We start from the raw sequence: 16352 nt of genomic DNA on the forward strand, positions 1-16352 counted from the left end.
AACCATTTGCTACGACTACATACGAATACCTTTGTTGTGTACATGTATATTATGATCAAAAAACGTTGAACTGAATTAATCGATAAATGGGCGAACGTGAGTATGTGGGCGTGAAATTAAGCTGAATTATTCATTTACTACTTGTATAACAATCACTCTTAATACTAACTCCTGAGTCAGGGCTGCTAATGCAAATGATTGATGAAATAAGATGACTTTTATCAATCTGAACCAAATTTAAGCCGCTTAAGCATTTGAACGAATAGGGTGAAGCTTTAAGGCATTTTATGAACTTTCATAACTAAAACACTATGAAAGGTTTGAGTTTGGAATACAACATTATCATTAGAAAGTTTATATTGGAAGGATAATTTTTTGACAATTTAAAAGACATTTTAAAAGGAGAACAAAAGATTTATTCAGATAATATTTACTATAAATTTTTAAATTGTATATATTTTATTTACCACTACAATTACACATATTTCTTTCAATATTTCACGCAATGATAAACTTAGAACTATTATTGTTATAACTGGATCAAAGGGCTCTTTTTCTGTAGTATAAATATAATTTTAGTATCAACGAAATTTGAATTTAGAGCAAGACTATCTATGTCTAACAAACCTAGAACGGCTAGAACCTGTGACAAAGTACAATAGAGATATTTAATATCTGCAAAAAGTACAGTTTCCCAATTAACAAAATAAAATTAAACCCATATATCCATTTGTATCTGAGCTCCATTTGTTTTGTCCTCTTTATAAATCTTAATAACCTTAAAAACTCTTGCTATAATGCCTTGCAAGAGTTTTGAGGAGATTAATTTTGATTCTGGCCCTTTTTAACTGACTTCAAGAAAAGGAGAATGTAAATATGTTTGTCCACGATTACCTCTTGTTTGTCTAAAGTTATAAGGATGCGGTTTTAAGAAAAGTATTTGTTACATTCAGGAGAAGATTTTAGTGCTTTAACCGATTCGAAAAAAAGGAGGTTCTTAGTTTCACCCATAATTATGATACTTAATTTCAATAGATCAGGAAAACCGCAAATTGAAAAATATTTTGAACTAAGAAAACATATATTTGTCAACTACTAAACAAAGTATGTTGCGTTCTTATATCCCGACACGTTCAAAACACATCTTTTTCGAAAAGCCATAATTAATATCACAGATAAGAACTCTCGACTACCGAACTGATATTGTGTTTATATCAAATCTTGTTTATATGTCCTTTATCCTCTTAAGGTACGTTAGACAATACGTAGAATATATGTCACTGTTATTTCGTTCGCGATGGGTTGATTACGAGAAACGACCAAAGGGCTGGACTTGGCCTTTACCCGAAACTGCTTAAACCCGAATTAGTTGTATGTTGATGTTGCGCCAAAGGTAAGATTTCAATATGTTTGATGAAGTTATATAAATAAAGACAAATATCACTTTATACTCTTACTAGACAGAAATAACACAATAATTGAAATCATATTCTGTGATTACCATTTGTATTTAAATTTCAAAAGTAAGAAAACTTTTTGATTTGTTCAATAATATTTAAATTAGGATTGTGATGAATATTTGAAATGGTCTGCGTTGACATATAATAAGTAGGTATTTAGTTGTTGGTAAGGTATTTTTGTGTATTTCAATTCACTAGATAGAAAATATTTTAAAGTTTTCAGTTAAAATAATGAATCAGTTGTATCGGGCACAAAATTTCAATTACAATACACAAGGAATATAGTGAAGATTTTATTTTCTATCAAGTGTGAGGGAGAAAAATTTATAGAATGCTAGAATGCTTGAATTGGTCCTGCAATGCGATATATAATATAGCGTAACCGTTCACTTCAATCATTGACACATTACACCTTATATATTTTCTCTACTATAAAAAACACCTTTTTAATATCACATTTTTATTATATAATTTAAGTAAACAATCGATTATGCTACACATTTTTTTAATTTTTAATGTGATTCCGAATTTTTCTTAACGTTTTAATACTTCATGTAATAACTGAATGTGTTTTTCATCCTTTTTGAATATGGGTAATAATAATAAACGAAACAAATAGTTTTTGATTCCTCTGAGAACATCGTGTATGAATTATTATTTTTGACTCACTGTACGTAGTTCGATAATCATTCAGTTATATTCAAAGAGGCCGAATTGGGTAATAATATCCGTGTGTCTTCTTCAGCGATTGGTATCCAGTAGTAAGCCCAGATATAAAAATATTTTTTAATTATACAGCTAAAATTACCGTGTTTAATCTCGTATAGGCACCGCAGCCTCTTAAATCGTCGTTCCTTTTCATTACATAGTTATCATATTTATTGTTGTATTAATGGCGTCGAAATAATTTCAGGCGCTTTGAATTTTCGAAGCTTTGAATGTTGCACTACTCGGCTTTACCGTTGATTTGTGGAGTATACCAGCGATGAGATCGTGTTTGTACTTGGTAACCTACCGGTTTGTAAACTACGGATTGTATTTTGTTTATTTCAAATAAAGAAGATATACTACCGTCAGATTTTCTGAGATTCTTAGTTGACATTTTTAGTTTAACGCGATGTTTTTGTTTTTTTTTAACGTTATTTTTCTGTAGCTTATTTCATTTATTCTTACTCGTTAATCAATACGTTAACATTTCTGCTAATTAAAATTTATACAATAGGAATATTATAAAAAATTTAGTCCATTTAAAGTTATACATTAACGTTGATAATATAAAATATTTTAGAAATCGAATCTCAATTTAAATATTAGTTTATCTATTAATAACAAATATGCAATGTAAAAGCGCGACGGGTGAGTGACACATTTTGTTTACTTTTTAATGTAGATCATAGCAATTTCATTTTGGCCACGATAGACAAATTTAATTTAATGTTTCTCACGGACTTTCAATTCTCACTCAATCGTTTACGACAGCTGCAAAAATTAAATATTTTTAAGACATCTCGGTTGAGGCACTGAATTGACTATTATCGTATATTTGACGAATTAGTACCACTAAATATTAGAGATCTACAATCTTAGTTGTTGGTGTTCATCTTTGTCCATAGCGACTGTTTGAATACATACTTAACCCTCAATAGGCACAGGCCATAGCAGTCCGTTGATTTTATTACCGCAACATTCACAAGCGGTAGTACAATTTTGGTATGAGGAATTTTGTTTATAAGAATTTATCTGTTTGAAAGCGAAAATTCAAATGTCCATAACTTTCATATAACTCCATTGATATTCACGTTTTGTCGTATTTCAATTCGGGTTCTATACGTACGTTCATATTCATCTGTCTTATCGTGCGTGATAAAATGGGATGTGGAACGGGAGGTCGGTCGATGGTGATGATTTACGTATGCTATGTGTTTTTTGCACGTTACGTTTTTCTAATCTTGAAAACGTATAGGCTTAATGTCTACAGCACTAATGGCCATATTATTCCTGTACTGTATTGTTACGTTTATATTTCTGTGCTTTAACTTATGTCAGTTCAAACGTGATACCTCGGACATGCATTATTTTCGTATATGCGTTTATAATGCGCAAATAAAAACTAGACGAAACGTATACCGTTCAGTTCAAATTGTAAAAGTTTATTGGCCAATTTTGATCAAAACTTATTAGGTAATACATACAAGTAACTTGCGAATTTTTTAACCAATTCCTACCAAAATTTTGTCTAGAGTCTTCTATTGCCAATTCTCGTTTATGAAAAGGCAACTAAACAAGCTTGGGCGATTTATTTTTTAGATTCAATTTTGGGCTTCGTAAATATGATCACATCTCCGACTTTCGTAAAATACTCAAGTGGCTCCCAATTCGATCTCGCGGGAATACTCATATTCTCCATTTACTATACTCAATACTTTTTTATCATTCAACTCTATTCTATTAATAAGAGCGTTTCAAACTTTCAAGTTTTATTCATAATCAAACTCATCCCTCTAAAGATAATTTGCTTGTAGAAATTCCTCCTCATTCGACTTTATTTTATATACTGATTCCTTTGCAGTTCAAGATGTTTGTTTATGAAAATCTCTTTCTGTTGAAATAAGGTGTGCTTAATCACTTTTTTAATTTAAAATTATCTAAAAACAATAATGTCTTGCACTTTAATGCTATATCCCTTGCGAATATTTAATTTAATATACGTATGCATATGTATATAATTATAATTATAGCATATATTTATTATTATTTAGAGAAAGATTAATACAATTTAAAAACATATTAGGAAACTGGTATTTGAAATTTGGTTCCGTGAAAGGAAGTAAGACATATTTTACCATAGAAATTTTCACTAAAGAGAGTGAAAAGGAATTAGATGTGTATACCCGGACAAGTCGCGGGCAAAAGCTTGTATGTGATAAATTTACTTTATCTTCATATATTAGGAAACTCGCTTGTAACTTTATCTAGAATACTATTTACATTACAGTCTTTTGTTCCGAAATTATACGAGAATAAAATTAATTTCACTTCTCACTACGAAATACATTGAAAATAAAATATTTCCAACCTCCGCATCTTTTGTATAACCATTGTTACCAAATTTTCTACCTGTGTTAAAATACCAAAACATGGAAACTTCCGCTTTATTATCTTTTATTCTGTTAAAATGACAAGAATTTAAGGTAATTTACAAATTTAGAATATTTAGGTAAGGAAAATTTACATGTTTTGCTAGGTTTAGGGTTCAGCTGGAATTTGTTTCACGTAGCTGAATAATTGTGGCTGGTGACTCGAACCTTGACCATATGAGTATCAAAATCACTTCATCCTGTCATGCTGTGTTCTTTGCGACGCTCGGAGTATAGCTAGCTAGGCGAATTCTTCTCAACGAGCACTTCCCAAAGTCACGTAAAAAGGAGCGGTTGTGCTAGTTGCTAAACTAACTAACTCGGCATGCAGGACAATGGTTCTCTTTTTCGAAAATTCTCGACCACTCTCACCAAATGAGCCAACTGGGTCTGATGACCGTAGCCTGAAAATAGGTCATCGGGCAGCATTTTCTCCAGCCGTCTCGAAGCTCATTAATGACGCTGTCGCCTTGGGTCGCTTCCTATACAAGTAGTACGTTTATTCCACGTTTATACGCTAATGTGGTGCACTCTACGGCACTCTATAGAGCACGTAATAAAGCTCATCTACGGATGAGGCAAAGACATAGCTATGAGAGCGATACGAGGTTGTATATAGTGAACGCCGAACGGAAAACGAACGGTAAGCCTCCAAGGTCGACGAAGGTAGAACACCTCAGCTCAGTGAAACTTTATTCAAGTGGGATTCTGCTTATAAGCTAAAGTAAATTACATATATAATTATATTAGCGCTTATCCGAAAATATATTTACGTAGAAAAAACAATAAGATAAAATAGCTATCTATTAACGCTTCTATGGTTAAACCACTGAATCGAATTTCATTTAATTTAGTATGAAGCAAGCTTAGGCTATGTTGTTATACCTTAACAAGGCCGGATAATCCCTACATGTTGAGCCGTAAGCGAGAAATGTAATACAATGTATGAACAACTCTACAGAGAGGCATTTTTTTATTGTTTATTATATTTAATTCATTCCGATATTACAGAGCCGGACGTCCAGTGAAAGTTAATTTTTATTAATGATTTTATTTACTAGTCTTACATTTGTCACTGAATTGAATCATATGTAGAAAATAACTAGACATTGAGTCAGGCAGGAAAGATGTGGAACCTAATCGTTACCTCTCATTTTTTAACAGAAAATAATTTTGTTTTTTTTTTTCTTTATTATTAATACAAATAAGTTACCTAAGATTGATAGATAATTATGATGATAATTAAATTACGCAGAAGAAAATTAGGCGAAGTATTGCACGTGGCCGTAATCACTTGTATCACACTGTTCTAGAACAAATATAATTGGTTGTCGTTAGAAAAAATTGATAAGCGAACAGTCAGTGTTCACAAGAACGTAAACAAATTATAGAAGCCTAAATAACACTCGAAAATGACCTGCTGATTACTTCACTCGGGGAGTGGCACTTATAAAAAGCGCTGCTAACGACGTACAATGCATGCGCTGTGTTCGTGAATTTGTATGTGTTTTTTGTTATGTTATTAAATACCTTCCATTTCAATTAGTCACACGTTCATATTAAGAATTCGAATTCACTTTTAAATGGGATGATAAACGTAACTGTATAATTATTTCATAAATGTGGGTACCGTAAAGTAGATAATATCTTTTTCATTATGATTTTATTATCATTATTTAGTTTATTTACTTTTATAAAAGGTATGTTTGCTAGTTTTAGCAACAGTAAAATAAATATATTGATTATGTTTCTATGCGGGAAAATAACAAGAATCAATCAATTTAGCATCACACAAGTATGTTTGAAAATTCAACTCAAATTCATCACGTAATCTACGAAAAACGTTTTGTTTATTATATAAATTTATTTATAGATTAACGGTTATATGTTTTTCCAACGTTACAGAAACATTGTCCCACATTTTGTCTTTCATGAGATAGAATTTAACATAAACAAGGGTGTTAATACAAAACAAAAACGGGTTAACGGTTTTTATTCAAGGATAATTATATTTCTTACTTTGAGAAAAGTTAATTCTGTAAATAAATAAACTGAAATAATTGTCGATACCATAAATTAAAAGCGGGCGAATATATGAAACAGCTATTTCAATTACTATTACACAGTAAAGTCTTTTCCAAAAGGCGCGTTATTTGGTAATATTTTTGTATATATTAGAGAAATTTATGTCTCATCTATAAGTAATAAATATAAATAAATAAGTCGACATTACTATTTTTTTTATTTAGATATTTTAAATATCTACAGATCATTGATTCTATCTACAAATTATACAACTATTTTTTTTTGTTGTAATTTGGGAATGATTGCCTGGAAACACCCATGCTTGTTTCATCACTTTGGATGGTTTTAAATATTAACAAAAATAACTGTTTAAAAAGCAATATCCATTTACACTCAACAATTTAGTGTACTTATTTATGGTAAGTATACTTAATTAATTTATTTTTTATTTTATTTTATTTGGGAAACACACAGTAACATAATACACAAATATATGATTACTTACAAATAATACAGAAATAGAGAAATTTGAATACAGTGATATGAATTTAATCAAATATATTAATTAACTAATCTAACCTAATATAAAATCTGAAGAGAAAATCATTTAATTAAAATAAATTAAAATAAAATTTAGTTAATAGTAAATGATATCCAATGAATCTGTGTTATGTCTTGCTCAAATATACGTTTATAATATAAATAATATATTTTTATATTAAGGGTATTAATTATAATATAATTTTATATTATCTCATAATATAAATAAATAAGATAAAATAGTATATTGTATAACCCGTTATCATATCTTAGATAAACTGGTACTTGGAACTAAGACGAATATATCATTAGGTATCGTTAAAGTTCTGCAAGTCATTGTTTTTGTCTTAGGATGACTTAAGAACTTTTAGTAGGTATAATATTATTCTAAAATTATACTTAATCAACGAAATAAGACTTCTTTGTTTAAACATTATTATAAAAATTCAACATACAGCATGTCAACTAATTTTGGTGAATAAAAGAAAGATATCTAAATAGAACGATTGGCAGTAGGTAGCTTCTAAAACAGTAATATTCAATCCTCGAATTGATTAATGACATGTTAAGAGAGTCAATAACGAGTTTAGGCTCTACCGTCAGGCTCACCTACCAGTGGTACATTCAGATGATCAAAGAGAGTAGTTGTAGCGACCGAAATAACGTTAAACACAATATAGCAGAAAATACAAATCGTGATAGCAGCGCTATCAGCGAAATATTTCTAGCCACCTGTTACTAACCAACGTAATAAAATTGTTGATTAAGGCAAAACCTCCTTTTGTCAAGGAAATTATAGGTTGCGAATGGGGCTACTAAGAATCCCCGAACAATGGTAGGGTACCACTAATGGCAACTGTTTTCAGCCATGTATAATTAATGAACTTTGAAAGAATATAGTGTATGCTCCAATACGCTCAAAGAGGTCGAAGTCACGTACAAGTAAAATCTATGCCTTCTGCCAGTACCTTTTGTAAAATTTTTATCAGTGATTTCAAAGTTAGAGTTTAAGAAGCACAAGACTAAACCAATTGCATCTCGGGGTAAAGACAGCGGTGTAAGCTCACTGAAACTTATTACGAAAGAATAGCAAAAGGTAAAATAAATAAAATTTTAACAAAAAGAAAAACCGACTTCAAACGAAATACTATTTTAAAACAAATAAAATGCACTAAAAAGTAATAAAAATAATTGCATATTTATCATATTTTTGAGAGTCCTACTAGGTAAAATGAAATGAAAAATATTAGACTACTTAAAAGTCGATTTACGATTATATAATGTAGTTATAATTATTGCAATATTTGGAGTCGGTGTCAGCCAACCATATACTATATCTATCAAAAAACAATACGAGAATACTTTAAGAAGTATGTTTCTTACAAATTACCTTTTATACGATAATTACAAAATCTCCTCCTTTTTGAAGTCGGTTGAAAATAGATTCAAATCCATATATCCAATTCAAATTATTATCGAAGTAGAGACAAAATACAAATAATAATTAACATTAGTAAGTTGAAAAGTATTGTATAATTAAAGGTAAATAAATTAAGAATGCTTGCAGCTCGTTAGTAAACTATATAGCCGAGCTGCTAGGAGTATATTTTTATGGTTTCATGGAGTCTTTTCAAAGCGCAGTGATCCTGTAAGCGAAGCCAAAACAAGTCCAATTGTCATATTTCAAGGCTTCTTCGGTTCACGTCCAATGCTCACATTGTACGGCGCAGAAACTATATCCCTTGTGAGTATTATTACTTTTGGTAAATTGATATTCGGATACGTTTCAGAAGTTATATTATATAATGAAGTTTTCCTTTAGATACTTCGGAGTGAAAATACATTGTCATTTCGTTGTGGATTTCAATGTCTATAACATTTAAAAACGAATAAATATATTACCTATATGAAATAAGGCTATCCTGCGGATGGATCAACTGCAATGATTAATACATTTCTTTACGTCAATTGCTGCATATATTAAATAATTTTGTATAATGAAATTAATGTAAAATGTTAGTTCTACAAAGAAAATTCAACATGAATAATAGTACTTTCCCTGAATTAACATAAATCATTTACAATTAAATTTATTTTCCTACAGCACTAAAATTTTATTACATTTTAGGCATTTGTGGTGTTGGAAAGTCGGTGTTGCAAGTTTATTTTTGCTTCATGTTTCAATACAATACAAGTCTCTTACATATTGGTTTTAGTGCTATTTGAGAAACGTTGTTTTTTTCATATGAAAACCATAGTTGTTGTTCCTACCTGTACCAGTACCTACTGTCTGTGATGGAAGTTTTTATCCACGATCGAATGAGATTTTTCACACTTTATCATGGAAACGAGCATGCAATCGGCTAGTCCTTCGAATTCGGTATTCGAAGTCGCAAAGATTCAACATTTTCAATTTTTTCCTTTTCCTAATAATGTACTTCATTTAAAAGTAAGTTTAGGTGTCCTTTGATGTTTAAAGACATCTGTTTTATTAGTTTATTTGATTGACAAAAACTGACCTTGATAAAAAATTTACTGACCAAATATTTTTTGATAATATTTAGTTATAAATACAATAAAAACATTAGTATAGTACTTTACACAATTCAAACAGAAGCATAGTTGGCCCGTGCGGCGAAGGTGTTTGTCGAAATGGTAAGTTCATCGATGAATTCTTATCCTCTTAGTAATTATTAACAAGATGAATGACTGCGAATCTTCCGACATTAATTCGTTAATCTCTGAATACAACCAGTTTTTCGAATTTACCTATACACTCTTCATCATTATCATCACATACATCTCGCATTAGTCAGATATGCATTAAGCCCATATGCGAGACATTTAAAGAGTGAATAGAAGTTTTGTTCGAATACGAATGTCCCCCAGCGTCCTTTGTGATCCTAGTTGCCATAAATTTTTGGACAGCTAAAAAACGGATAAATTTTTAAATAAACTGCAAGACAGCGTTATAGCGTTTTTAAATGTTTTAAGGCATTTTGAAAAAAAAAACACAATATTTATTTTACATACATATTTATTACGTATTTTCCTTTTATACTTACAACACGATTGTAATCTATATTTAATTTGATAATCTAGTAAATAATAATACGCCTTGTTTACAAATATTACTTGTTAAATGTAGTTTTCTGCGTTAATAACAGAAAAAATACTATTAACGTTTGACACGCTACGTCACACACGCTAGTAATATTATCACAGCGATAGAGAATGGCGAAGCAGACAAGCATAATAACTATTTCGGTATAAATGACGACCAAGGTCAATAACAATAATAATCGCTTTGCAAACGTCGACCCGCTGTTCGTATCATTAGACGTCCATTTGTTGCGTGGATATGTTTATGTTTCATGATTAAAAAGATAATAACTGATAAAGACTTCACTTAGTGTTGCGCTAAGTGGAAGTCAATTGTATTGAAAGCCTTGAAGGGGGACGTGATATAGTGAATCCTAGTGTTTATTTATAGTTTGTGCAAAACATGCAATCGTTTAGGAGATCGGTCATAAATTTGGCCGTGGTAAATAAGCAGTTCGTAAGGTAAGTTGACTTTAATAAATCATATTTGCATCAAATCGATATTTGTACGATATTGTAGTTTAATTTCTTATTTATTTATATAGGTATACTAAATACATAATTTTTTTGTTAGTTTGTAAATATTATTAGAATCTATTAATTGTGAGAAAATTTTAAATAAAATTAGAAGTAATTAAAAATTATAATCGTAAATAACTTGATTTTAGCTATACATTTGTACTTATTATCGAATAAGTATTATCAAACAACATAATTAACCTTGTTTAATTATTTCTTGTTAGTTAATGTAGGTATAATATAACTTCATTTATATTTTCATAATTACCAATTATAAAATCAACACATTCAATTGTTTATATAAATTCATTTAATAAAATTTTGTAGGTCAGTGGCGGTAAGCAGTTCAACCGTTAATAGTAACGAGAATAGTCTGGAACTAAAGTCATGGCGAGATATACCTGGCCCGTCTTCTTTACCTCTAATTGGACAAATACATCATTTTCTTCCCGGAGGTATGTTTATTGTAGTCGATGTGGAACATAGAAATCGATAGTTATTGAAATATTTTATTATTAAAGAAAATCAATAAATAAATATGGAGTTAAAAATATGTTTATTGTGATAACAAAAGATATCAGAGAAGTACACGGTAAATGATGCATGTAACTGCGCAGACAACGTTAGATAACGATAACGGCAAAAGGCGCAAAATAAATCAAGCCGTTTGTCGTGACGGCATACGAGACGACTATACCCCGCAGACCTGTCCATAGACGTAAAATTAAATTATCAAAATGAAAAATATGAAACGGGTAGACCCGTGACCACGAACGCTGTAGCCTGTAAAGTGCTCGAAACGTCGGGATGTTAAAAATAATTAATATACGCGATTCAAATCCGTTATAACTAGTTTTATTTCAGCACACACTATGCTTTTAATTTACTCACTTCAATGTTTAAGTCGACGTCGTCTTAGAGTGTTGGGCTGATTTTGATATTGTAGTATTGTTGGTATCCTGAAAATATTAAAATTTTTATAATATTTCCTTGTTATATTTACAAACCAATTCCAACCAAGGTATTTTGGTATCTTGGATGGATTTAATAAATCATTTATTGAAAAGAAACATACTTAAATATTTAACGCCAACTGACGTTAGTAAAGTAGTAAAGTAACATCCTGTAAATGTCCCACTGCTGGGATAAGGCCTCCTCTTCCATTAAGGAAAGGGTTTGGAACATATTCCACCATGCTGTTCCAATGCCGGTTGGTGGAATGCATATGTGGCAGAATTTCGATGAAATTAGACACATGCAGGTTTCCTCATGATGTTTTCCTTCATCGCCGAGCATGAGATAAATTATAAACACAAATTAAGCACATTTATACAGTGGTGCTTGCCTGGGTTTGAACCCGAAATCATCGGTTAAGATGCACGCGTTCTAACCACTGCGCCATCTCAGCTCTAACTGACGTAACAGCTGTTAAATATTTTTTTGCTGGGCACAGGTAAATTATCCCCTTCATGCTACTCCAATGCACGAAATTGTTGATTGATGATGTGATATAATTTCAAATTACACGATTAAGACTGACACGCTCTAACAACTGGACTCTGACACTGTTTAAAACTATACCTTAAGAGTCAACATTTTTAGGCTCACTACATACAATTGACACTAATATGGGAATATCCGAAAAGCTGTATCAGCATTTTGGACCGATTGTTAGACTGGATGGTGCGTTTGGTTCGCCTACGATAATTTTTTTGTTCGACGCTGAAGCTTCGGCTCAAGTAAGTATTATCGAAACATTTGTAACGCATAAAATGGTAATGCATCTACATTACCATATTAATGGTAATACCATATAAAATGGTAATGTAGATGGAAGCTGTCACAAAGACCATGCAAAATAAAATACAAATTCCAGATACTTCGTAATGAAAATTGGATGCCGATTCGAATCGGTTTTCAAAGTTTGGAATATTTCAGGAAGAAATATAAGAAAAGGGAACGTGATCAGAATGAATCAACAGGTCTAATCACTGAGTGAGTCAGTATTTTAGTATGTACATCCTATTACGATGAAATACCTTCTATTATTAGTAGCCATTTTAACAATCAGTAAAAAAATTGAACCGAAATATAATTATTTGTCAAATTTTAGGCAACTTGAACCATGGAAGAAGTTCCGGTCAACTGTCAACCCTATTATGCTTCAACCTAAAACTATTAAACTGTATAGAAGCAGCTTAAGAGAAGTTGCTGAAGATATGATTAAAAGGTATAACAATTTTTCATAACTTTTCACGAAATACTACCGCACTACAAATATTAAAAAATCGTAAATCTCTTTAATTTCTTAGAATGAAGCTTATACGTAATGAAAAAAATATGTTGGAGGGAAAATTCGATGAGGAGATGAATTTGTGGGCTTTGGAATCGATTGCTCTGGTAGCACTCGGGGGTCGACTTAACTGCCTTGATCGCACTTTACCAGAAAATTCTCCGGAAAAGAAGTTAATACAGACAGTACACGACATATTTAAAACGGCAGAAGTAATTGATTTCAAGCCAAGCCTATGGAGATACTTTTCAACCCCAACATTTAAAAAGGCGATGAAGATGTATGAAAATCAAGTAGAGTACGTTTATCTTTCTTTATTTGTTTTCTAGTCACATTTTGATTAATAGATAAAAACTATTTAATGCCTTATATTTTTTAGGCTCAGTAAATTTTTTATTGGAAAAGCGATAAAACAGCTTGAAACCAGAGATAAAAACTTAAACGAAGAAAAAGGCATTTTGGAAAAACTACTGGAAATTGATGAAAACACAGCTGTAATTATGGCCAGTGATATGTTGTTTGCTGGTGTCGATACGGTAAGTTATTGTAAATAAAAAAAACTTACATTTTCAAAAATGCAATTCACAGTACGCCCGTCTGCATGCTATGCATATGCAATTTCAAATGATAAACACTGAACTGTTTTAGGCGGCCAACACCATGACGGCGACTCTTTACTTACTGGCTACAAATCCAGAAAAGCAAATAAAGTTAAGGGAAGAAATCATGTCCGAAAAAGAAGAGCGACCATACTTAAAAGCGTGTATAAAAGAGTCGATGAGGATGCTCCCAGTGGTTGCAGGAAATATGAGGCAGACAACAAAAGAATACGATATTTTAGGGTATAGAATACCAAAAGACGTAAGTACAAGATATTTTTATCGCTTTAAATATTCAGTGGAATCAAGCTATTCTCCTCTATTTCCAGATGCATGTGTCATTTGGTCATCAATTTTTGTCGTCAATGGAAGAGCATTTCCCGAGGGCAAAGGAATATATACCAGAAAGGTGGATTACCGATAAAACTGACCCATTGCATCACAGTAACGCACATCCATTTGCATTCAGCCCATTTGGATTTGGAGCTCGCAGTTGTATTGGTAAATTAGCGTTTTCATTGCTTACAAAGATTTACTCTTTAAGACACATCTGTACGTGATGTTTGTTTATATCTATATTCATTATAGAATGAGTAAATAAAATCTTTAAAAATAAAAATGTTCAACTTCACTAATATTGAAATGAATTTTTAATATTAACATTGTATTGTTCCTGGCTTCTTATCATACTATAGTTACTCATTCTTTGTGTCACAGGTCGTCGAATAGCTGAATTGGAAATGGAAATATTCCTCGAGAAGTTGATAGAGAACTTCCACGTGGAATGGTTTGGACCGCCGCTGAAGGTTAAGCCTAGTACTCTCAACTACATCATGGAACCCTTCAACTTTGTGTTTAAGGATGTTAAGTAGTATATTTATATAGCGGTTTAATTAGGACTAAATAGGGTACAAGATACATACTGTGGTATTACTTCCCTTGCTTTGTTGTTCCTTATAATATATAATAACATGTAATATACGGCATATAATAGTAACAACGGGATATATAAAGCCTTAATAGTTCATTTAGATATTGTATATAAATGGAAGGTTTATTCCTGATCCCTTTTAGTACATATTCTGCAGAATTGATAGTACTGCTAGTATTATTTTAAAAAATAACATATATTTTAAGTCTAGACTATCCTTCTACGGAAGAAACATGATTTGTGATATATTTTTTTAAAGGTGTATAAATTTTAATAATTTTTTAATATTTCATGTATAATATTTATTATCTTTAAGTTTATTTTTATGATGTTTTATTTGGTATAAACTTTTTAAGTAATTTCTGACTTTTTTTTTATAATTTAAGTACATTATCTGTCCTTTAACAATATTTAACTTATTTCAATGTATTTTTATAATATACTCGTTGGTTAATATAATTCTGAAAATAACCCTCAAAATCTACATAACCTTTTCGTCCATTATAGCATATGAATAATAATTAATAATAAATTACAACAACAATATTATTTCAATTATAACTAAATCATTAGAAAAAAAGCAACGAGGAAAAAGGAAGTTTAAATACTTATATTTTATGGATATCTATTATATTGAAATAATTAGAAACGGTCGGCTCGAAACATAAATAAAGCAATAATTTACCAACAATCTTTCGTTTCTCTTTCAAAATTGTCCAGTTATATTCAAATATCATTCCAATATAAACTTTTTAATGAAAATTTTGTATTCATAACGCAAACCTTTCTTCGTGTTTTAGTTAATTTATGATGTAATAAAATGTGTTTTAAATATTACTCTATTGTTTCGAAGGTCTCATTGGTCTTATGGATCTACCATTGGCTTTAGATTTGGTGACCCATGGTTCAACATTTGGGTGAGGTCAATTAAAGGTCGTTATAACTCGTGAATAATTCTCAGTAGCAGTCCTAACTAAGGACGTTTTCAGCAATAGGAATATGATTGTCATTGTAATAAATGAATGATGCAACTTACTTCCGCCCCCATACTGACGTTCGGCCATTTGTCGATAACTCGGAACTCGAAGTTTAGTGATTACACTTGTACTAAGTTACAAACCTTCGCCGCTTATGGTTAGTCTTCGAGATTGGCTATTGTGGGAGAATCTGAGCTAAAGAGACAGTATTGTTATAATTACAAAATAAAATAATTATGCTTTTATTCTATAATGCATAAACACATTGTGAAAAATTCAACTATTTTGTACATACTGTTTCTGTGTCGCAGAAAAATTGCCGTTTTAATTGGCTATTCATTTAAATTAAAGTATCATGTAAATTTATAATAAAGTCCTATAATAAGATTTTAAATTATCATGGTTATTTTTATTATTACATTTATTAAATACGGGATATTATACCATGTTTTTCATTTTTATTCGATGGAGCTCGATATTTCGACATTATCTCAGAATGTCTTGTTCACGAGTTATCGTGATGTGGTAAATGTCCCATATTTAATAACTGTAATAAAGTCCTATAATTATTAGTACATTATTTTTCGAATGATTTTTTTCATTTTCATATCCAGTTGATAATATACGAAGTTGTCTACCCGATCAGTGATTATGTTTACAAAAATCTTGTGATTGACCAACAATTGTTTCTTACAGCATTTTAAAAATGATACAGACATATTGTTATATGTAGAATAAAACTGATTTTTAATAGTTCGCACCAAACACA

At 30.7% G+C, this 16352-nt stretch overlaps 1 protein-coding gene across 1 annotated transcript; it reads left to right on the forward strand.

The window, feature by feature from the left end:
* The first annotated feature begins 10420 nt into the window (after positions 1–10420).
* LOC124544346 (cytochrome P450 CYP12A2-like) lies at positions 10421–14888 on the forward strand. Its single transcript, XM_047122851.1, has 10 exons — positions 10421–10726; positions 11111–11238; positions 12386–12522; positions 12660–12778; positions 12897–13013; positions 13096–13374; positions 13456–13612; positions 13725–13937; positions 14005–14176; positions 14393–14888. Exons 1-10 carry the CDS (start codon positions 10668–10670, stop codon positions 14545–14547), a joined length of 1536 nt encoding a protein of 511 aa, XP_046978807.1. The 5' UTR covers positions 10421–10667; the 3' UTR covers positions 14548–14888.
* Positions 14889–16352: the final 1464 nt, after the last annotated feature.

Source organism: Vanessa cardui, chromosome 4 (genome assembly GCF_905220365.1).
Source record: "Vanessa cardui chromosome 4, ilVanCard2.1, whole genome shotgun sequence".
Taxonomy (NCBI): domain Eukaryota; kingdom Metazoa; phylum Arthropoda; class Insecta; order Lepidoptera; family Nymphalidae; genus Vanessa; species Vanessa cardui.

What these genes read in the sequence shown, in the direction of transcription:
- LOC124544346 (XM_047122851.1), top strand. Translation starts at nt 10,668, where the DNA reads ATGCAATCGTTTAGGAGATCGGTCATAAATTTGGCCGTGGTAAATAAG. An exon ending in ACGCTGAAGCTTCGGCTCAA is followed by an intron (nt 12,523 to 12,659) that starts GTAAGTATTATC and finishes TACAAATTCCAG; the next exon opens with ATACTTCGTAATGAAAATTG. An exon ending in TGGAGCTCGCAGTTGTATTG is followed by an intron (nt 14,177 to 14,392) that starts GTAAATTAGCGT and finishes TTTGTGTCACAG; the next exon opens with GTCGTCGAATAGCTGAATTG.